Source organism: Pollicipes pollicipes, unplaced genomic scaffold (assembly GCF_011947565.3).
Source record: "Pollicipes pollicipes isolate AB1234 unplaced genomic scaffold, Ppol_2.1 Scaffold_4002;HRSCAF=4701_pilon_pilon_pilon, whole genome shotgun sequence".
NCBI lineage: Eukaryota > Metazoa > Arthropoda > Thecostraca > Pollicipedomorpha > Pollicipedidae > Pollicipes > Pollicipes pollicipes.
The window spans coordinates 40,474,700-40,497,289 of NW_023596420.1; the positions used below are offsets into that span (position 1 = coordinate 40,474,700).

Sequence of the window (22,590 nt, forward strand, 5' to 3'; positions counted from 1 at the left end):
GGCGGCGCGGCGCCTCCCGCGCGGGCGTCTCCTGGCACCCCTGCCGGCCCGCCGCCATTAGCCGGCTATCTGGCGCACGTGCCGGCCGGAGCCGACCGCGCCGATTGCGGTCTTCCGGCGGCGTTCGCGACGCACGCGCGGCCGGCGCGCACGCGACCCGCGCATCGGGCCGGCTGGCCTGATGGTGGCGCACGAGCCGGGCCTGGGTCGGGTCACCTCGTGGGGGTGGGCTCCGGGCGGGCTCCGGGCGGTGTAGGTAGTCAGATGAACCCACAGAGAGGTGGCAGGCTAGCTTTCCGCTAACTGACGGGCAGACAACGTGTTAACGACATGTTGCTGACATTCGACCGACTTAATACATGGAGGGGGAGACTGACTTTGCCCTGGGGTCACGCGGATTTTAGTAAAAGCCCGGCCTCTGAGGCCTGTTGCGGTCAAATGCGCGACTGGGATCAGCAAGGACCTGCGATACCATCCAAATGTGCATCAATTTCGTGCAAAGCGAGACATTGAACAATCTATTTTCGGCTCCATGAAGCCAGGCTACAGCTGCGGACATTACTGACACTGATAGGCTATGGTGGCTGATTTGAAAGCTCGAATTCGAGCGGAGATGTCGTAAGATGTTGTTGCTTTTTTTAAAAGTTTAAAGGAACTTGTATCTGAAAGGCCATATGTATTACGTGCTCACCCAGAGGCTGTTTTCACGCTATGTTAACAGCTATGGCCGACGTGGCGACCTCAACACAGCAAACGCCCGTTGTTGCCGCTGTCGAAGTTGCCATATTTGAAGCATTATGACATGCGGCTTCAAAAAGGCATTAATAATCTTCAGTGCATGAAGCCATAGTCAGACTGACTATGACGAGCCAGGTGTCATATGACATCTGGTTGGCTTATAGATGAATCAGCTGTTACAGACCACGGCATCGCTTACCGGCATGGGAAATCTTAGGACCAATTTGGCTTTAGACGGTTATTTTGTAGAAGATGGCTGAAGCTTAATTGGACTAGATAAGCAAGGATATTGATGGCCACGCGACGGATTTGCAAGCATGATCATCAGGGAAAGTGCGCGTTTTATCTATAACTTTTGTTAGCTTTTGTGCATAAATTTTGGAAAATGGACTTCACATTTCAATTCGGTGATGCTTATCACACAGCGCGGGTGTGCGGTGAAATTCAATCTTCAGGAGGGAGTGTCCCTTTACACCGGACAATGAAATGACCTCGCTTGACACCCAGTGTCCTATCTCAGACACGGCTGCCGCCATACAGTCTGCCGCTGTGGTCTTGTTCAGACAGGTCTCCGGTCGCCGCCAGGCGGGTCTGCTGACCTGCCCCAGTCAGACGAGACCGCTGGTCCGGTCTCCCTCAGACGGGTCTCCGGTCTCCGTCAGGCGGGTCTGCCGACCTGCCCCAGTCAGACGAGACCGCTGGTCCGGTCTCCTTCACCGGTCTGCGTCAGGCGGGTCTGTTGACCTGCCCCAGTCAGACGGTCCGCTGGTCGCTCGCGGCCCTGCGACTCCAGCCGGGTGTACGCTCGGTGAGCAGATCAGCGTTGGATCAGGCGGAATAAGCGGCTTCCGAGCCAATCGCAGCACGCCCTCACTCTGATGCCATCGCAGTGTACGTTCACACTGATCCAATCACCGAGCGCCGACAGCCTGCGGCGGATCGGGTCGTCACCGCCAGAGCCTCGCCGCCCGCGCCGCGCACCAAGGTCGGCCTAATGCGGCGTGTGTCGCCAGCGTGTGGCTGCCAACCAGTTGCTTCATAAGATGAACATGCTTGGTAGGAGGGTCGGGCACCCCACACGGTGTGCAAGCGCAGATTGGTAGCCACGCAGTACCGGCTGGCAGCCCTCGAGACAGCGGCAAGCACGATAATGGCGATTGAATGGACGTCTTTCATGCCATGAGTGGTTGCAGTAACGAGCATTAGGTATGCAAATTCGCGGATCATTTGTGAGCTGTATCATAAAAATGACGCCACTGCTGCAGCCCAGCCCTCAGGATTTGTATCGCTGTTGCCCGACGCTTGTAAAACAGCAATGGGCGACACCTGACGCTGCCTTGCGCCGGCCGGGCCGCAAATGTGGTGACGCGCGTTTTCCATTCACCGTCCCAGGGTCATGGGGGACGGTGTCGGTGCTGTGTACGTCATGAGCCATCCCGAGCCTGAAACAGCCCCGCCCCGTCCACGGCCGCCGGGCGCATTGTCGACATGATGTTAAGTGGCGTGCCGCCGGTGTCGGCGGTGATATATGAACCCTTCTGTCATCCTCGGCTTTATTCGCCCGAACAAAAACGTGTCGAGCTCGTTTTCCAATTCCAGCGGCGGTAAATGAGCCGGGTGCAAAAACAAATGCATCGGGATTGGAAACACACGTCGCCATCGCCGCCGCTGGTGGGAAGCGGCGTATTTGGCGCAATGTCGCGCAGCGCCGCGGTGTGCTGCGCGGAGTGGGGCGTTCAGCGTTCTCCCGAGAGCGCGAGGTGGGCGTCTGAGCGTCGCCACTGCTCTGAAAGACGGGACACGGTCAAACACTGAGGTGGGCACACCGCCTCTCTTCGTCGGATTGATTTTTAGTGCCTGCCCGAGCAGAACGCATTTCTTTGGAAGTCCGCTGACTTTGGTGCCACTACTGTGCGTGTTGCGTTTGCCTGCACGCTCATACCATTAGAGCTATGCAGCCAACCACACCACGGTACGATCCTCTCGTCGTTCGGGTCGCTCACGGGTTATCGGGGACACTCTCGACGGCGGTGTATGCTGTGCTGACGTCTGGACCATCTCAGCCGCTGGGCGGTCCGCTGACCGTGCTGCGCGGACCGAGGCTCCCTGGTTTCTGGATCGAGGTTCCCTGGTGTCTGGGCCGAGGCTCCCTGGTGTCTCGACCATCCCAGCCGTTGGGCGGCCCGCTGGCCGTGCTGCGCGGACCGAGGCTCCCTGATGTCTGAACCGAGGCTCCCTGGTGTCTCGACCATCCCAGCCGTTGGGCGGCGCGCTGGCCGTGCTGCGCGGACCGAGGCTCCCTGGTGTCTGGGCTGAGGCTCCCTGGTGTCTGGGCTGAGGCTCCCTGGTCCCTCCCTGGTGTCTAGATCAGCCCGCGCGACGGGCACAGCAACACGCAGTCAGTAGATAGGACAGAGGGTCACTTCCGGTCCACCGTCCGCGTCCCCGGAATAGTCAGGATGAGGCTGCTGCGGCCACTGCACCGCCGATCATGGCGTTGCAAGCTGCGCTGCAGCGTGTGAACTGCGATGCAGGAGCATGGGGCTGCTGGTGGTGACGGGCTGAGGACAGTAAGTGGAACCCTCAGTCGACACCTGTTCCAGATGCGGTGACGCAGGAGTGAGTGCTAGATTTGAGCTCGATCTAGAAGCGTGTCGCAACGGTCTGCGCAGGTGTAACCCGGGGAACGATCCTAATGTCCAGGGGTGAAGTCTGCTGGTCCATGTCCGAAGGAAAGGTGGAACTGGGGTGTACGGTTTGCAGACTGAAGCAGCTTTCGGAAGTTCGCCCTGTTCACTTCAGTGCTTCCTCACCTATGGCATTCATTTTCGGCATCCCCCGACGACCTCTGGCATCACGACTATGGCATCACCCGCAGAGTTCAGGGCTTTTCAGAGGGGCCAGCTTCAGCTCCTGCTTCGCCAAGGGGCCGTGCTCCTGTGGGCACCACCCGATCATGGCGAGAGTGAGGTGGGCCCGTTGGAGAATCGCGCAAACGTCCCCCTCCCCTGTTGGCGCCGTAAGTGCATGTTTACTGCACGATGAAAATAATGCATGCTGTCAGTTTATGCAAACTTCCCACATTCAAATTATCAAAACACAGTCATCACGGCGCAAAAGAGCGTTTTTAGAAGTAAGGTTGCGTGTTTTGAGTCGCAGCCATCAAAGCTAGGTAATATAGTTGTCTTCACAAACAGCAAATGTTTAGAACATTGACGTCGTGACAGTCATTTATTGGCATCAGGTAAAGGCAAGTTAAAAGATTTGGTGCAAATAAGTTCAGCCGTTCTCTGATTTCACTTCTACATCTGCGACGCTGGAGATAATACAGTTCAAAGCATGGCATAAAGTTTCATGTCAAGCCTGCAATAAACAGTTTTATGGTTGGAATAGGCGGTGTGCCTGACTAGCCTTTGCAATTTCGGATAATTAGAGCTTGGCCGGGCAGCCGAAGTTCGCGACCTCCCACTTAACCTCAGAAGCAAGTGCCTTTCACAGCGGCAGTCAATGCTTAGGATCATGCTACAAACAACGAACGTTTTACATTGGAAGACATAAGCTGGCCTTTTCGCCCCAGTTCTCATGACATGTAGAATTGACAAATTAATCGCAATCGCTGTGAAACCTTGAATGTAACTCATCGCGCAGTTTTACGCGTTGCGCACCGAATATCAGTTCTGGACTTGGAATGCTCGATTTCATGCGCACGACGTTACATGCATTAAGTGGCTGTTGTTGATATCAAGAATATTGAACTAATCGTGTACAATTTTTTTAACGTACTGTGATCTGCAAAATTATAAGTGATTAACAGCGATTACATGATTTTTAAAAAAAAATTCCCAGCTATTTTATTCGATCAGCCTTATTCAATCATTTATCATATGTTGGTTGCCTCGATTGTTCGAAGCATTGGGGCGTGTAATGCCAAGGGCAGTGTTGATGTTTGAAAGGTTTGGTAGCACTGATCATCTGCGATCATTTCCTGACATTTTACAATACATCTGCTCATCCCAGGCACATGCAAATAATTTATCAATGCTTCACATGTTTCCTGGAGTGTTTTTATCCAACTAGACAAGCAGTGGAATCGTCGCCTTCGCTTCGCAATCGTCGAGAGTTTTCTGTAATGGAGGCCATGCATGAAATGCAACCCCAAGCATTTAATGTGAGGCCAGGCACAAAATGTTGGGTCAGTATTCGGGAATTACGCGCTGCCTTATGTGATGGTGTCTCACGGGTTATATTTATTCGATGTCTTTGGTGTTGGCCAGAAGTGCTCTGTACTTCTCTTGTCTTATCAGTTTATTCCTGATCAATGCTGAGATAATGGGAGGAAATCTGTTTATCGCCGCTCTAACTTCACGTTTTTTATTGGCCATGGTGGTGAATCTTAGTTTTTATTAATGCGTTTTGAGTAAGCAATCCTTCAAGCTTGCTTAGCCTTTTCTAAGCGGGCGATCTGCCAAGCAGATCTGCCAAACAGATTGATAGTCAGTCTGCCAAACTAAATGACTGTTTTAATAGTAGGATGTTTTGCAAGATTGCTCTGAATTTAAAATGCTGACTGAGATTGAACTTGATGACCAGTTTCCTTAGTTACCGCCAAGCTGTGGCCTGCTTGGGTCTCGGCCCGACTGTGGTCACGCCGTGCTGAAAATGCAATATGGCGTGGCGCCTGTGGTACTCGTTCGGAACCGCCGTATTCGTTCGGTACCGCGGTACTCTTTCGGTACTGCGATACTCGCAGTACTTCGCCAGCCAGTCATGGGTCATGTACGCGTCGCTTGGCCCGGGATCTGCGGTTTTTGACGCTGAATATGCTGCTGCTGGACTACCGCAAATCCGGCTTTCTTGGTGCGTCGGGTTTGTCTTTTTTTGTTGTTGGAGTTAGGCTCGACTGACGGGTATGTTAAACCCTTGATCTCAGAAATCAGAATGGGCAAACATGACGACTATGAATCGAACTCCTTGCGTGCGTTGCATTCGAACCCAGGATTCCCCGGTAAATTTTAAGTTGACCGTCTTAATTCGGAGAGAGGACTTAAGGGGTGAATCCTGCTCTTTGTCAAGGACATGTCAGTACAGAAAGAGGCAAATAGAGGGATCCACGCTTTGTGGCGCATCTTTCACGGACAGTCTGCCTCATGTCGTCGCGCTGCCCTGGCTGGGAAACCCGTCCGCCCGCACACCCCTCGGGGTCCACTGACACCGGTCGTTAGTCGTGACTCGTGACTCGTGACTCGTGAGCATGACGCTCCAGTCGTGCGGCCGACCCGCCGATCCCGGCCGACGCCGCCGACTCGGGCCAGCCCGCCGGACCTCAGCCGCAAACGAGACCGACGCCGCGCCACGCAGCTGCCCGGCGCCACACCGCCGGCGGCGGCGGCGCCGACCGGCTCGCGGTCAGCAAAACGGCGCGCCGTCACCTGCCGCTGACTGTCGCCGGCGGCGGCTCGGCGCCGTCTTTGTCGCAGGCCGCGTGTCCAGCAGCCTTGGGTGGGCTCGCACGCATTTTAGCCGCGCGCGAGCGGCCCAGGTGCGCGGCGACAGGCGCTCGCTCATGCCCGCAGCCGGCGCTGTTTGCCGCCGGCACTGTCGCGGGTAATTACTGGGAGTGTCGCCGCCCCTCCGGCGCCCCCTCCCTCCCCCCCCTCTCCTCTCCATCAGCTGGACCTCCTCCCCCTGGACTTGTTCCGTCGCCAGCGGCCGGCGAGCGCGCACCGGGCGAGGACGGCGTTACAGAGCCTTGACAAAAGCCGACCCAATCATCGAAATAATGAGATTTTATTTTCATTGGTCGCGGAACCCGCCGGCGGCGGCGCGCGGCGCGGCCGACCGGCAGCCTCTGCGCGGCGGCCGCGCGCTAGCCTCTGCGCGGGCTCCGTCAAGGCCGGGCGGTCGGCACCTGTTGTTGGCGCCCGATGTAATAGCAGAGCGGCGGCCGACAGAGCGGGTAATGGCAGGCGACTCCAGGTGCCCCCTCCCCGCCCCCGCCGCCAGCCGCCAGGAGCCTTGTCGGCTCGTAACGGCCACCCAGCGCCGCGCCGCGGGGCTGGGTGAGGAGGGTCCGCGGTGGGTGACGACATGCCTCGGATGGTTCCCGACTGCTGGCACGTGGGGACGCTAGGGGAGACCGGCTGTCGTCTGGCGGCTTAAACGGGGTGGGCTCTCCCTCGCCGTTGCGCGAGCACGTGTTCTCCAGAAATGGCACGTGACATGGAGACGTGCGGCACCGGCTGGCCGCAAACACCCGGTGGATGGCTGGTTGGTGGGCGCATGGTAACCTGTCAGTATTTGTTGCAGTGTTACCTGACGTATGTGCCAAGAAGGTCATAAAAAACCCGTTCCGTTTCAGCGTATTTCCCTTCAAAGTGATGTGTCCGAGTGATAGCGTGGATGCCACCGTCCGGACAACGGATGCGCTTCCAGTGAGCTGGAGCCGTCTGCCCACAATCCACTTACTGTCACTCACTCAGCGATGCGTGATACGCCCACACAATCCAAATTAGCGCATACACGGAGCCCCTAAAGCACCGGAAAACAACAATGCGAGAAAACAGCCGCATCGGTAACCACGGTGGGCACGGCGCCGCCTAACCACAGTTCGCGGTGAATTAAACCCCGGCCGACGGTCCAGCGCTGAATGGCGACAGCACCTGGCCGAGGCTGGGCGGTGGCGTTTTGAAACAGCGGCCTAAGCCCATTACAATGCGGGCGGCGGCGGGCGGCGGTCCGCGCCGCCGGTCAGTCTCGACGCCGGGCCCGGGGCGGGACGAACTCGGCCAGCCAAGATCGCTTCGACGGAATCGCCCGTAATCCCATTCCATTGTTTATCCCGCACAATGGGCCCAAATTCGGTTATTTCACCGTGATTGGTGTCAGGCCCATCAGTATCAGGGGAGGGACCGGGGGACGGCACGGGCGCTTTAGATGCGAATGGGGAGGCGGAGAAAGGGGAAGCGGCAGAGGAATGAAGGTGTGCGTAAAGGTCGGTATGCGCGGATAACCGGTAATCTTTCGGTATGCGGCGCACAATGCGTGTGTTCTCAGGTGGAGACAGCCGCGGTAACGGCCATACGAGGCGCTGAAGGGACCCATTAGCAGACGAGCGGGCGGAACATTCAGTGGTGGTGGGCTGCGTTTGAGACCAGCTGAATGGAGGACCCGGCGGTTATATGGTAGGCTTGGGATGTTATCTGCCGTGCTAACCAATGTGTGTTCGGCTACGCAAATTGTGCTGTTTTGGTGCAAAGAAATGAGATGCTGGTCTTCTTAGCTCCCGGAATAGACTCTGTAAAAGCCGTCTTGCTTCACCGACAAAAAAAAAACGCACGAGCAATGAGCGGTTGTGTAATGGATCTGCGTTCCCAGGAGCAAATGATTTCTTGCTTTGCCCACGAGTGCGGATGTCGTCGCAGGGTTGGCATCATTCAACCGACGGGCTTTCGAATATCGCGGCAAGCCACGGTTAGGACGATTGCTCAGCGCACTCACCCTCCGACAAACAGCCACACCAAAGTGGCTATACAGCTGGATTTCAAGCTGTCCCCAGCCCTCGCACGCACGAGAAGCTGGAGCCTTTGCCCGGCCTGGGTTGGCCTAGTCAAGCCCAGGCTAGCCCAAGAGCACAGGACATCAGATCGTCGGCGCCCGCCGTTGCTGCGCCGCCGCGGGCGGACCTTCAGTTGAGGAGCGCCGCAGGGCCGGTTCGCTTGCGTCTCGCAGGTCAGCTGTCGCGGCGCGGCGCGCGCCGAAATAATTGGTCAGCGCGCGGGCGGGGGACAAAGAGGTCAGGTAGGGGGAGGGCAGTGGCCAGCTGTCGGCGGGCCTGCTGACCACATGGCCCCGCGCGGCACGCGTTCAAACTTCACGACCGCAGCTGCCGGCTGTGGCCGGCTGCGATGGCCGCCGGAGGCCGCGGCACGTCCGGGCTCCGGGACCGTCCCGGCGGAGGTCACCAGACCTGCGCGTGATTCCGCTTCAGCCGAACCGATTTCGACTCTGACTCACGGCGTGTGGAGTCGTTTACGGCTCTGACCCGGAGCAACTCAGCGCGACCCTGGGTCGACTCCGAATCCAACCTGAGGAGATGCGGCTTGATTCCTCGACTCCGATGTAGCCGATGTCGGTGAAAACAGTTTTGGAGGTAAGAGCAGTCCGGTTCCATTCATAAAAGCCTAAATAGGACATTTATCCCGACAACAATGCCGTTATATGCCAATAAAACACCTGGTACGGGATGGGGGCGACCGTGGCGATAACAGGCGTGAGAGCCGTCAGTTGTTAACACGCAGGTGACGCTAAGAAGCAAGCCGAGGGAGCCAGAGACCTTCGGCTACTGATGCTAATGGGCGTCAGCAGCGCGTTGGAAAGTATATCTTTCATGTACATTTAACAGGTTTAAGTTCAATGACGTAACATTTGCGCACTAAGACCTCATCATTACGTAAAAAGCGCCCGGCTGTGAGGGTGATCGGGCTTGGGAATTTCGGCCGACGACGTGGATGAATTGGCAATAACCTACGGTCTTCGCAATTGTAGCCGACCAATAGCAAGAAAGGAAACATTTTGGGTGCATGTTGGTTCCAGTGAACAGGACTAAATGCACTGTAATTTGTGTGGTTCAATATTTCTTGGTTTAGATCCGGACGTCCTACACAAGAGGTCGTTTTCAAAAAGGGTGACATTGGCCAATTTCCAGTCGATGACTGGCCCACCTACGGGTCAGACAGCGTTCAGATCTGTCAGTGAGCCGTTGCCTGTGCGTTCACTTTCACCATGCAGTTGGACGTAGTTCTTCGTCCGCTTTGGTCGCTAAGATCTAACAACATACCTCGAAAACGAACAAGGCGGGATATCCGTGGTTTGCGCAAGAAAATTCGCAAATGTCCACACGCATCGACCCCCATTTTTGCCTCCATGATTGCCAGTCTTCACCGATCAGGACATGAACGTTCCAGTGAACTAGAATCGTTTTTTAGCTAGGGTGAAAGGGAAAAATTCCACCGCAACAAGGGCGGCATAGGAGCGAAAAATTCAAGTTACGAAAGCTAGAATTTACAAACCAGTGAAGGATGGATCGGCAAACAAAGAGATACCTTTCAAGCTGCATGGACATTCAAGCATGGACGTAATATTAAAAACATGACAATTTTTTTAAACATCCTAGGTCATTACTGGTCATTTCTAGGTGTTATATTTTGCACTTCCCTTCCCCGGGATTTTTTAACACAAAACAGAGCAAAGGAGCTCAACAACAAAGACGACATCAAGAAATTCAACAAGCATAAAACATTCAAACAAAAGACTTCTTGGCCTCCTGCACATGAATGCGTCGCCAAATCAACCAAACAACTGAAATACTTTTGAATTGCTGGCGGCATGAAATGCAAATGTTACGTCGCTGTTTCTTACAAAATGCCTAAGCTTACTTCCATGAAAGAAGCCTACCTAAGCCGAACCTAAAAAAGCCTTACCTTGTGCCATCCTGCCTAACCCATTTTTATGATAGGAGCATTTGTGAGTCACTGATTCCGGAAAAATTCCTGCTGCTACTTACCATGCAAGCGACCAACTTAACCAAGCTTGCAGTATCGCACATGTTGAACATCATCTCAGCCTACCTCACCTATTCCTTGACAACATGATTAAGCTTATTTCTGGCTGGTTTCATCTTGTGTTTTGGTTCAGTTTATCTGTGTCAGCTGGTTGACACCAGACAAAGTTGAACACACGCAAATCAAAACCCAGGAGCCACCTGAAACGACAGGATTATCAATCAGCTGTTTAAATTACTTTGAACAGTGTACTCAAATTGCCACGGTTACCCTCTGTCAAGGGCAATAGTGGGCATGCTCCACAAAACACACACAAACGCTCTCTCTCTCTCTCTCTCTCTCTCTCTCTCTCTCTCTCTCTCTCTCTCTCTCTCTCTCTTCTCTCTCTCTCTCTCTCTCTCCTCTCTCTCTCTCTCTCTCTCTCTCTCTCTCTCTCTCTCTCTCTCTCTCTCTCTCTCTCTCTCTCTCTCTCTCTCTCTCTCTCTCTCTCTCTCTCTCTCTCTCTCTCTCTCTCTCTCTCTCTCTCTCTCTCTCCTCTCTCTCTCTCTCTTCTCTCTCCTCTCTCTCTCTCTCTCTCTCTCTCTCTCTCTCTCTCCTCTCTCTCTCTCTCTCTCTCTCTCTCTCTCTCTCTCTCTCTCCTCTCTCTCTCTCTCTCTCTCTCTCTCTCTCTCTCTCTCTCTCTCTCTCTCTCTCTCTCTCTCTCTCTCTCTCTCTCTCTCTCTCTCTCTCTCTCTCTCTCTCTCTCTTCTCTCTCTCTCTCTCTCTCTCTCTCTCCTCTCTCTCTCTCTCTCCTCTCTCTCTCTCTCTCTCTCTCTCTCTCTCTCTCTCTCTCTCTCTCTCTCTCTCTCTCTCTCTCTCTCTCTCTCTCTCTCCTCTCTCTCTCTCTCTCTCTCTCTCTCTCTCTCTCTCTCTCTCTCTCTCTCTCTCTCTCTATCTCTCTCTCTCTCTCTCTCTCTCTCTCTCTCTCTCTCTCTCTCTCTCTCTCTCTCCTCTCTCTCTCTTCTCTCTCTCTCTCTCTCTCTCTCTCTTCTCTCTCTCTCTCTCTCTCTCTCTCTCTCTCTCTCTCTCTCTCTCTCTCTCTCTCTCTCTCTCTCTCTCTCTCTCTCTTCTCTCTCTCTCTCTCTCTCTCTCTTCCAAACATAATGCTGCTTGCCTTTTCAGTCGCAAGCAAGCAAAAAAAAATCAAAATAATAACATTGAACTTAAAGATTTCATCTAGAAGGCTAACTTTAACCATGTGCCGCGGCGCTGGGTCGGCAGGGTCTAGACCCGCTTTAGCCGTAGTTTGCAAGTTTTGTATTTTGCAAGCTTGTGTATAGTTATAGGAAACGCGTGCCCAGCCAAGCAGCCTGCATACAAATGCGGAACAATTTATAAAGCACAAGCGACAGTGGAAACGTTCTCGCATTTGCTTGAGTTGACTGGCCACTCGGTTACTTCAACTCCGATCCCGACTCCCACAAATGTGAAGGGTATCTGTTTCATTCTGCCTCAACGAAGGTGTGTATGATTTCCAGTCAATTCCGATTCCGCCTGAAGCCAAACGCATGCCTGGGGGTCACAATGCCCGAGGAGCGGATTGAAGTCACAAGTCGAAGGAGCACTGAGTGTGGGACAGCGGTCACGGAATCAGATCAGATCAGAGAGGAATCAGGCCCCAGGTGTCACATCGATGGAGCGCTGGGGCGAAAGCCGCCAGTTCGGCGAGTGCTAGGCTGGCAGTCGGTAGTGCTGGGAGCGATATGGAATGAAGGTCATGTGCCCCGGAAAATATTGAGAAGGGGCGCGGGGGTTTGGGAAGAAATAGGTCAGAGGTCTGGACCATAGCCGGATGGCATCTGGTCACATGGGGACACATCGGCCGCTTGATCACCAAAACATTGACACAACAGAGCTGTAGACGTTGCGTGTGGGGGAGAGGGGGGGGGGGGTGGGGGCAGATAAAACTCCAGGAGGCGTGCCTAGATTGTTAAAAGGCGTGCCTCACACATTGGCAAAACTGGGCAGAAATGAGGTGGGATGGATGCCTTGAACTTATCTGAGGGCCGTGAAGGATTGAGCTGTTTGCCATGACGGCATCTGGAGGGGAATGACAAAATAAAGCTCTGTTCGTTCGAGTGGTTTTCTTGCCTGCAGTAGCGTGCTCTCGAATTGATTCAAAGTTTATTCATGATGGTGTCTGCCTTTCAATCCGTTTGAAATTCGCTGATGTCTTTGCATATGTTGAGTTTCGCGATCTTCTCTTGGACTGCCGTCGGCAAGCTGAGAATAGGTGCGTCACCACTATCCTGCTTCTCCTGTGGCGGGAGATTCAACACACCTTGTTACCTCGCGTCGGCCAGGTAATGACGCCGAAGCCTGTATTTTTACCCCAGACACATGCCGCAATAAACCAAATCACCTGAGCCAGAACCTTGAAACGTCTGCAGCGGGCAGATGTTCTGTTAACCCGGCGCCAGCTGTCACCGCCGGTCACCGTTAGAGCGTACGTGCCCTGCCGGTCGCGCCGGCGAGGGCCATCAGCCGGCCCGGGCGCCAGCACATCTCGGCCCGCGCGCCGGCCTGAGCTGGGCCCGTCTCCCCACCGTGCGGCGGGGAGCCCGGTCAGCGGGCCGGTCCCGGAAGGTGGCAGGGTGGACCGGCGAGCCTGCCGCGCGCCGTCAGCACAGGTCACATCCGGCGGCGGCCCGCGCCCCCCCCCCCCCCCCCCCTCCCCCGCCCGCGATTGTTTGGCTGGTAAGCCGAGTCGGCTGCCGTTGTACTGTGGAGTCGCCACTCATGGGCGTATGGGCAGGGACGGCAAGGGTGGACATAGTTCCTCCATTTTTTTTTGGAGAGGCTAACGTTAAAATTTTGACGAAGCGTGGAAAGAATTGACTAAAAAATGCGTCTGGTCACACACTATTTGTGGGCGTTCCTACGCCCCTTGCCGCTGCTTCTCGGAAACGCGTTCACATCCGCCCAGCCCAGCCCGATTTGTTTTGATACGCCCGAGCATTCACCCATTCGGAGGAACATGCATGTTGCACGCGCGGTTCAATGTTGTTTACCTAGCCTGTGGATCTGCGGCCTGGTGGTCGCTGCGCCAGAGTTGGCATGGCACTGCAGCCAGTGTTGTATCTGCAGGAGCGGTCCGCAGGGAGGTCGGGGTTCGGCATGGGTGCCAGCGTCGCAGTCTGTTTGAGCTTCGTTCGCGGGTACTGTCGCTGCGATTCGTGTCGCTGACCGGCGATGTTGAGTTCTGGGACGAGTTTGTAAGCAAGTGGTACATCGGTCGCGTTTCGAACAGTCTTCCTCCTTTTGCCTTCGGTTGCGGGTGACCCATGATTTACCAACCTGGAGTTGTATTTTGCCTAAACGTGGAATAAATGCGTTTTACAATCGGCTACTGGCAGTGAAGAGTCGGTGTGAAAATGCGTCATTAAGGGAATGGGAAACACTGCGGCTTATGCTAGCTGCTTGCATAACAATTCAATTTGTCTAGAAAGGAAAGCACCAGCCCGTTTCCTTTTTTTCTTCATCTCATTAGACACAAGCGCGGTTTTCAAATTCATTAAGAAAAGCCTTACACCAATACTACACGCTTTATTCGCTACGTGCGCCTGCATTTTGAGATGAGTTTTCGGCTGCGGACTTTGATCTCAGAGCCGAAATATAAGTGGTTTACGCGGATATAATTCCCAAATGCATTTTACCAAACGACCCAAAACGTGCATCATTATTGTAAAATTGGCCCGTCTACAGTGTAGTGAATACCTGACATGGCTTACACTGCACAAGCTCCAAATCATCACAAGTTGTTGTTTGCGACACATGCGTATCAAAATTGGTTTACAACGCTCTTTGCCGAGCTGCTTCGTCACTCAAGCAGCATCCCACTTTTTCTACATGAGTTTTAAGCGGGTCGTCGAATAAGAAAGCCAGACAACCACCACTTGCGCGCTCACGCAATGTAGCGTAATGTTAAGCGCAATCATGACCCACCCGGATCTATAAGGCAGCCGCAAACAAAGGGCCATAAAACGCTAGCCCCATTGACCTTGTCGGCCCGGGCCCATGGCTGCCGGATCAGTGAAATGCCGACGCCGGTGGCGCACGTGACGTGACGTCACGCGCCGGTGACCGGAAGGCGCGGGTTGCCGTCATGTGTTTACTCGGTGACGGGCGGACCCCGGCGCCTTCTCTGAATCGCTTGCCCCGTTTGCCCTGATCTGAAGCGTGATCTCGGCGGCCGCCGGCCGGGCTCGCGCCGACGGCCGCGCTCCCGGGCCGGGCAGCCGCTTTAATCCGAAGCGTACCGCCGCCGCCGCGTGCTTTGTTGCAGCTGCCGCGGCAGCGGCGCCGGCCTGCCGTCGGCGGACGGGTTCTGCAGCCGGACATGGGGTCGACATGTGTACCGCGTCAGCCTCGCGAGGACATATCTGGGCCGATCTCGCCGCGGCCCTCGCCGCCGGCCGCTGACAAAGACAGCTGTCTGCAGGAGGGGGGTGGACGCCACAGGGAGGGGGGGGGGATTACGTGTTGCCAACGGCTGGGCTCCGTCTAGATGGCGGCAATGGCTTGGTGACTCCCTTAAAGTCGACAAGACATGAAATTGATGCAAATTTTCGTCTGTCGTCCCTTTGCACAGCAAGCACAACTTACTTAACATTTAGTTATGTTTCGCGTTCTTGTCAGCCGCATGGCTGTAGGCTTAACGCAAGATGCACTTCACATACGGTGAACAACGTGGATAGATTATCTGACAAACCAAGATTTACACAACGTGCAAGGATGATCCAACGATGCAACACAATAGCGCAATAGCGCAAAAATACCGAAATTATGTTTGCAGATCAGAGACACGCGATTTGAACGCGTACATGGAGCTTCGCAACTCAAATGACTCAAAACGATTACCAGCATACTTCACGCGGATGAAATGACAATGCATTTGGGTTGTCTACGTCTCGTGTCACTGCAGAATCAGTAGCACTAATCGCTCCATCATTTCACACAGACTTTGATATTCTAGTCTGTGGCTTCTTTGCGGTGTCTCGTCGTTCTCTGACGATCATGGTGGTGTTCTGTTATCACCACATCCACGCACTGACCATAACATATTCCAAGTTTGTTAGGTTTGTGCTGTGAAAAGCATGATTTGCTGATGCCTGCGTATCTATTGTATTTACCACCGAGTACTTCTTTAATTTTACACCCAACTACTACGAGGCAAGTCGAGCTTCGTCAGAGAGAAGAAGTGATTTGCTCCAGCAAATATGTCTGGTCTGTCAGGAATATTGGCATTGAAAGGGTCAAACGGAAGTCTGGATGATCCTTGCCAATGCCAACTGAGACCTGGCAGCGTACTTGATGTAGCAAAGCTCTAATGCTTGGTAGCTGCCAGTAAAGCTAGATTACGTAATCAAGGCTCAGCTATGTTGGCTCATGGTCTATTGCTTAATCAATCTTTAGTAATAGTAAACGGCATTTGTTTGGAGTCGCTACATTTGGAGCACGTCTGGAGAGATGCTGTCCATCAGTTTTATAAACCATTCGAACGTATTGCATGAATATGACCTTTTGAAAATACTGTGCATTTGAGGAGAAATGGGGTACGGCTACGCTGAATTAGAAAAATGTGTGAAATTGATGCTTTTTTCATGATGTTTAATGCTTTCTCAGCCAGAAGTTTCGCGATATGGTGAATCATGTAACATGCCACCTGAGTCGGCTCCATGATGGTCTTGGTCATTATGGCCCCCTCAGCCACGAACCTGATTCAAGCACTTCTGGTAGAAGAACGCAGACCGCCAACGTGCCAGGGCTACTGAGAAAGTGAAGACAGTAAGCGGTCATTGCAGTATGTGATGAAAACACACCACATTTCCCGCGGTGTTCATGTCGCGATTGGGGTTTTCACACGACCGGGGTGCAAAGCAACTATGCTGCAGTCGTTCAGTAACGATCAATAATCTCACAGAAATCATCCAAACAAGAAAAGTCCTGCAACACGTCAATTGACGCCGTCGTTTTGAAACGCGGCGCCAAACTCTGCGCTCGCAACGACAGTGCATCACTAACTTATTCTGAGTATGTTCCGGGCCGCCACTGGCCAGCAGAACCAACGGCGAGGAAGCTGCAACTCCCCCTGAAGTGGCTCACTTCTGGCAGTTACCGTTTGCCCACTGCATGCCCTGGACGGCACACATGTGCAAAAAGCAAATTCGGGCTTGACCGGTTCGCATGCGGCTGCACCGGTGCAAGGCACGGACACTACGAAATTACCGCCGTGGGACCGTGCCCGCGTGAGTCGGGCGCCAGCTCCAACGGTCGTCCCGGACCGTCGGCCCGTAGGCAGCGTCATCGGTTTGAAGGTCGGACGTTGCCGGCTCTGCGTCACCACCGACCTGACCTCACCCCTGGCAAGGTCACCTGGTGCGGCCGTGGCCACGTGGGGTGACTGCGGTGACTCCGGGACTTGCCGCGGGCGATGAAATGGCAAAACAAGTGAAGTCCATTTGAACAGTGGAGGACGTGGAATGCGAGAACCATGGGCGGCACGCATTTCACCTTGGATTCGCGAAGGGAAACAGGCATAAAAAGCGACTTGAAATAACACAATATGACAGTGATTGTTTCTGTTGTCGTGTCGGCTGTTTGGTCATGTAGCACCCCGACGTAAAACAATAAGTATGAAGGACACAACATGCTTGCAACTTTACCCTCACCCTTTCCTATCTAAAAGCCTCGGCCGTTCACCGTTCCCTGTCTAACACCGTTCCGTTCCGTCCCTAGCACCGATAACACATCCCACCAAATGCTATTGTGGTTCATTTCCATCGTCGGCGAAAGCAGCTGACAAGAGCACCACGCTCCGAATCTGCACTGACCCCACTCGGAGGTCGAGACAAGCGCTGGACCGATGCGATCAGCCCCAGACAGGCGTGGGAACAGGCCTCCACCACCGCCAGATAAGCATCGGGGCTGCTCGGAACCGAGCCAAACGGAGCCCAAACCGGGCCAGAGCCGACCGAAACGCGCCCGCTGTGTGGAAAGTGCGGAGTTTGCAAAGAAACGAACAAAATCTCAGGTTTTACAAAACGGGCTGAGATTGAACAGGGGCTGACAGGCCAAAACGTTACGTTCACCATGACGGAGCGGAGTCAAGGTTGAACCAAACCGTGGTTGGCCCGGGCTCTGTCGTCCGACGAGCCAAAACCGAAACAAAAAGCAGGCGTGATTATACAAAATTAAGACCTCGCCGAGAGTCATATGAAAGCTGCGCTGACGGGTAGCCTGAACGAAGAACAAGCTCTTCCACGAATTTGTTGCAACTTTCTTCCCAACGGCGCATCATCACCTCCTTCTCAGCTGCCGGCGCCGACAGTCTGCGGCGCACAGAAGGGCGCCCGAGTGAAACAGGCTCCCTTCTCCTCCGAGGAGAGAGAAGGCGCATGCCTCCGCCCCCGGGGCCGGCTCGTGCCGGCTAATGATGGCCTGCCACTGCTGCCGGCACGGCCACGCGACCTCCACTGACCGCGCCGTCAGTCCGACGCGCCGCACGGGGCTCCCGGGGGCCGCCACCGGCGGCCACCACCCAGCAGAGCCCGCGGTTGCCTTTGATTCGCCGACGTCTCGCGCCGATGCGGTCTGGGGCCCGTCTGGGGGCGCGCGCGGCGCGCGAGCTGGATGATTGACGCCTGTCTGGCGCGGCGGCGGCCCCTTTATTTCTCGACGGTCGGCGTGATTGAGGGGTCAGCTGTTGCCGGGCGGCGGCGGCACAGGTGGTCACCTGTTGCTCGTGCCAGTTGGGGCGAGCCGTCACGGCGCCGCTCGGCTGACCTCATGGCTCGGCGCGGCCGGGGTCGGCGGGTCGGGGAGGGGTGTTCGCGGCTGGGTGGGCGCCGCGCCGACCGGCCGGTGCGGCGCCCGCCGGTCCGGCCGCCGTCCACCCCCGGCCTTCCCACCTGCGAGCCGCTCTGACGCGCGCCGCTGCCAAGGCCTCAACCAATCAGCGGCCGCCGCTGCCCGGCAGGCTCCGCCCTACGCCGCCCCGGTAGAGGCTATTCATTCATAAACTTTCATTGAGCGAGTTGTTGTGGCCCTGGGGAGGCAATTAGTCTCGCCCGAGTTGGGGACTGGTCGCGCATTACCGGCCGTCGGCAAGCGGCGTTTTCGTCGTCTCCATCGTTGCCGCCCCCAACGACACCCCGCGACCCCCGTCGACGTCGACGACAGCCGTCGGCACGCTGCCGACCGCCGGAAGCGGGCGCCGCGCGCGGAGGGCGCCGAAGGGCCGCCGCGCCGGGTCCGGCGCCGCCCCGGGCGCCGCCGCCGTCCGCCGCCGCTGCCGCCCGCGAGGGGAGCGGGGCGCCAGTGTCTCTCGGGGGACGGTGCGCGAAGGACGGTGCTGCGGCGCGCGCGACCGGCCGACCGAACAACCCGCGTGTCGACGCGACGCGCGACGAGCGGCGCGCGCCGGGCGCTATGGCGCAGGCGAGTCACATGGTCAGCAGCCGCATGTTCCAGAAGCCAGAGCCGATGGTGCCGCGGCCAGCGCTCCGCCCCGCGAAGAAAACGAGAGGTACGGTGCGCGCGCGCGCGCCAGCGCCGGCCATTGCGCCGCTGCCAAGCCCCGCCGCCCCCACAGCCGCGTCGGAAACGATACGCTTGATCACCGCCAATTGCAACTGTAGCCCACAACCCGTGTAGAATCGATGTTTTCATGGCGTTTGCGTTGGCGCCGCTCCAGCGGCTGGCCGTGTATTTCTCGGCGGACGGACCGCCGCCCGGTTATTGCGGCTGTGGCGTCGGGTCGGTCGGTGCTGGGTCGCGCCGTCCAGGTGGGGGTGGCGCCCGTCGCCGTGGTGTCCGCGTGTGCCGCCGAGGAGCCGTGAGCCGCCCGCAGCGGCCGCCCACCTGCGCTTCCGTGCGCGTGCTGCTGGCGGAGGTAGAGGCGCTCGGGAGGCGCGGTGCGTTTCAATGGGCTGGCAGGCTGAGGCCAAGACAGCTGCGCGGCCTGGCTCATGTGGTGCTTACGATCCGTGGCCGCGAGGTGGAACTGATGGCTTTTTCCAAGCCTGCTTGGCGCTGACTATTGGCGTCAGATCTGGTTATGTAACCGTGTGATTTTGCCCAAACCATTCGGACTTCTAGAATTTTGCTAGCCCGTTCGTGACGACCGCTGCGACTGTGAGATATTGCGAGTCAGTGAGCAAAGCAGCTGCAGGGGTGTTCGTTGGTAAATAATTGTACGACGGTTTATGTTTATATATTTGGCCCCGTTAAATAATGTTATTCTTAATGTGGCAGTTGTTACGTATTTTTGCGATTCTCATTTTCCGTCCACTCACGGCCATCTCCATCTAAGAGCTTAGCCTTATTTCGTTATCGTTGGTGCGCATTTCCTGAAGGCCACTGGCGTCCAGTGTCTACCGGCCTCAGTTTGACAGTCACGTACCTGTATTTACCTGGGAGGAACGAGTCCGGCAGACACCTTTTTGTCCCCGCTTCGTCTGGAGAGGGTCTCTGCTATGCCCGTCAACGCTAACCTGCCATTCCAGTTTCCTAAATGCGCCGAGTTTTTTTCCGCGTTGGGTCTGCCTGTTTCCAACTCCTATCGGGATTCCACGCGACTCCGTCCCTGAACAACAAACTTCTGCCGTTTTTCAAGTGCCCGAGTGTCTGTAAACGTTCGTGTAGTATGCGCTCGGCATCTCTGTGTATTGGTCTCAGATCTGCCTGGGATGTCTGATTGTCTATCACGACCTGTATGTGGTGTGCCAGTGTCCCTTCCCAGTCGCCTGCGAGGTCAGAGCGTCAGTACACAATCGCCTGTCTGTGGATTCCAGCACTGCTGTCTGCGAGCTCTTAATCTCAGGGCCCAGCTGTCTGTGGTGCAAGTGTCTGGAACTCACTGCCCAGCTGTCTCTATCTCTAAATTCAGGACTGATGTGTGAAATATGGTTTGCTGTGTGGTCTCGATACATCTCCCGACCTTCTTGAGTGTCTGTGCTCACCCGTCTGCGATGTCTTGAAAGTCTGCGCTCACTCGTCTGCGGTGTCTGGAGTGTCTGCGCTCACTCGTCTGCGGTGTCTTGCGTGTCTGTGCTCACCCGTCTCCGTTGTGAATTTCAGACCTGCCGTCCCAGGTGCCTCCCTTGACACCCGGCACCAACAAAAAGATCGCAGACGCCCTCATGGCGTCCTTCGAGAACTGGAACAAAGAGCAAGAGAAGCGGTACATACCCAAAGGTGAGGCGATCCCGCCACGCAGCCTCTCGGGACGCACGAGCGGCCGCGGCTGTCGCTGCACCCCCTCCCCCGGAGACACCTGCGCCAGAGGCGATATCACCCAGCGCGCAGCGGGCACCGCAGCATCAAAGCCGCCGACAAATCGGCCGTGGCTATCGCAGTGTCAAGAGTGCTTGGAGGGATTATCGAGCGACGGAGCCAAGTGCAAGGCTTTGCTTTAGTTGTTGAGCAATGGTAGATCAGCGGTTGTGATTGGATTGCTTCTTTTGTCATGGGCCAGATCCAGCATGGCCGCCAGTTTCCAGCGCGGTGGATAGCTGTAATATTTGGTCGGCAGACTCAGGGCTATTGTGCTTTGGATTTGAATGACGAATTCTGTTCGATAGGTATTCCGAAGTTACACGGAACCACGGAACCAATTTGACATAAACGCATCAGCGATTCGAATGACGTGCTCCCGGCTTTGGAATAGTTTGTCTTTGTGGTCTGATTTTCAGCGAGTGCCTTAGTTAATAAATGTGAGGGACAAGAGCCGCAGCGTAGCTTTATTAGTGTCTCGCTCCCTTTGGCTTGAATCTAAGACTTATAGCGTTGTTTTGGTAAATTGAACTATTTTAGTCCACCCCGAACCGAATCATTTTTAACTAAACACGCGCAAAGGTCCGGCATATCCTCTCAAGTTTTTCATCTGTCGGTGTGTCAGGTGTATCCTCCCGTAAGCGGCAGGAATTCTGAAAATTATGGTATCAGCATCGTCAACGTGCAGTCGATGACGCGGTGACGGTGCTTTCAGTAATAACAACGTTGTATTCTATATTATCATGGAGATAATATAGAATACATATATAGATAATATATAATACCTAATTCTATATTATCATGGATATAATATAGAACGCTGGAGACAATGCGTAAAAGTGACCACATTTCATTTACGGTTTTATTGGCGTTTTAAAGCTGATTACTGAAATGATGATGCCCTGTTCGCTGCAGGAAAATGCGATAGAATAACTGTTTTGGTCGGCGCAATCTCTGTAAGGTTCCTGAACGTTGCTCTTGAAGCCTTCCGCTCCTGACTTCCGGCCAAAGTCAGACAAGCAGTGACGTGCCCCGGCGGCTGGACCTGACCCGACCCGCCCTGACCCGGCTGACCTGACCCGACCCGCCCTGACCCGGCTGACCTGACCCTGTTGCAGATCCGCGCCAGTGGACTCAGATGGACGTGGTGCACTGGCTATGCTGGGCCACCAACGAGTTCTGCATGGAGGGAGTGGAAATAGACAAGTTCAATATGACGGGGCGCGAGATGTGCGCTATGGGCAAAGAGAACTTTCTGGCCCGGACGCCTCAGTGGATGGGGGACATTTTGTGGGAGCACTTGGAGAACCTGCAGCGTGGTGAGTACACAGTCTGGACGAGCCGATGCGAACGCGTCGGCGAAAACGTGCCTGTCCTTCGAATGTGCGGCAGTTAGCGCTACGACTTTGTTTCGAACATCGAAGTGGGTTCTAGGAGAGCAGGCTTTTGCCGCTGGTATTTGACAGCCGTTCAGTTGGTGTGATGCTGTCAGGCATTTGAAGCAATTTTCCATGTCGTGGTCACTTCACATTATTATGGTAATCGGGGCTTTACGTCTCACCAACTGCCAGGGTCATCTGGAGATTGATGCCTTTGTAAGGAATCATGTTAGATGCGGTGGTGACGTGACAGGGACTCGAACCCCAGACCGATGGGTCCAGAGCCGAGCGTCCTAACCACTGCACCACCACCCACCTTAATGGTTACTTCCGGTTGTTCGGTTGTTTGTTATAGGCGCAACATTTTGTGACTATTCAACCCAGAACGTGGCTTTCATAAATGTATGGTACTAACTGGCTCCGTCAACAAAATTAGACAAAAATCATCGGGCTTTTATCCTTTCAAGAAAATTTGCAAAGAACCGGTGCGTCGGTCGTTGAAATACGGCTGCAAGGTCTCTGTGTCCAGCCCAGCACTGCTGTCAGCCTGCAGTGCCGGTGTCCCTCTGTATGAGCCCGGCCGCTCGCTGTCCAGCCCA

At 55.2% G+C, this 22,590-nt stretch overlaps 1 protein-coding gene across 1 annotated transcript in view; it reads left to right on the top strand.

Moving 5' to 3' along the window:
- LOC119093590 (ETS-like protein pointed) overlaps positions 1–22,590 on the top strand; it is a 95,838-nt gene that overhangs the window by 52,650 nt on the left and 20,598 nt on the right. Inside the window, exons 3-4 of the mRNA XM_037216565.1 lie at positions 20,418–20,534; positions 21,731–21,931. Coding sequence (XP_037072460.1) covers positions 20,418–20,534; positions 21,731–21,931 — 318 coding nt within the window. The remainder of the gene's footprint in view (positions 1–20,417; positions 20,535–21,730; positions 21,932–22,590) is intronic.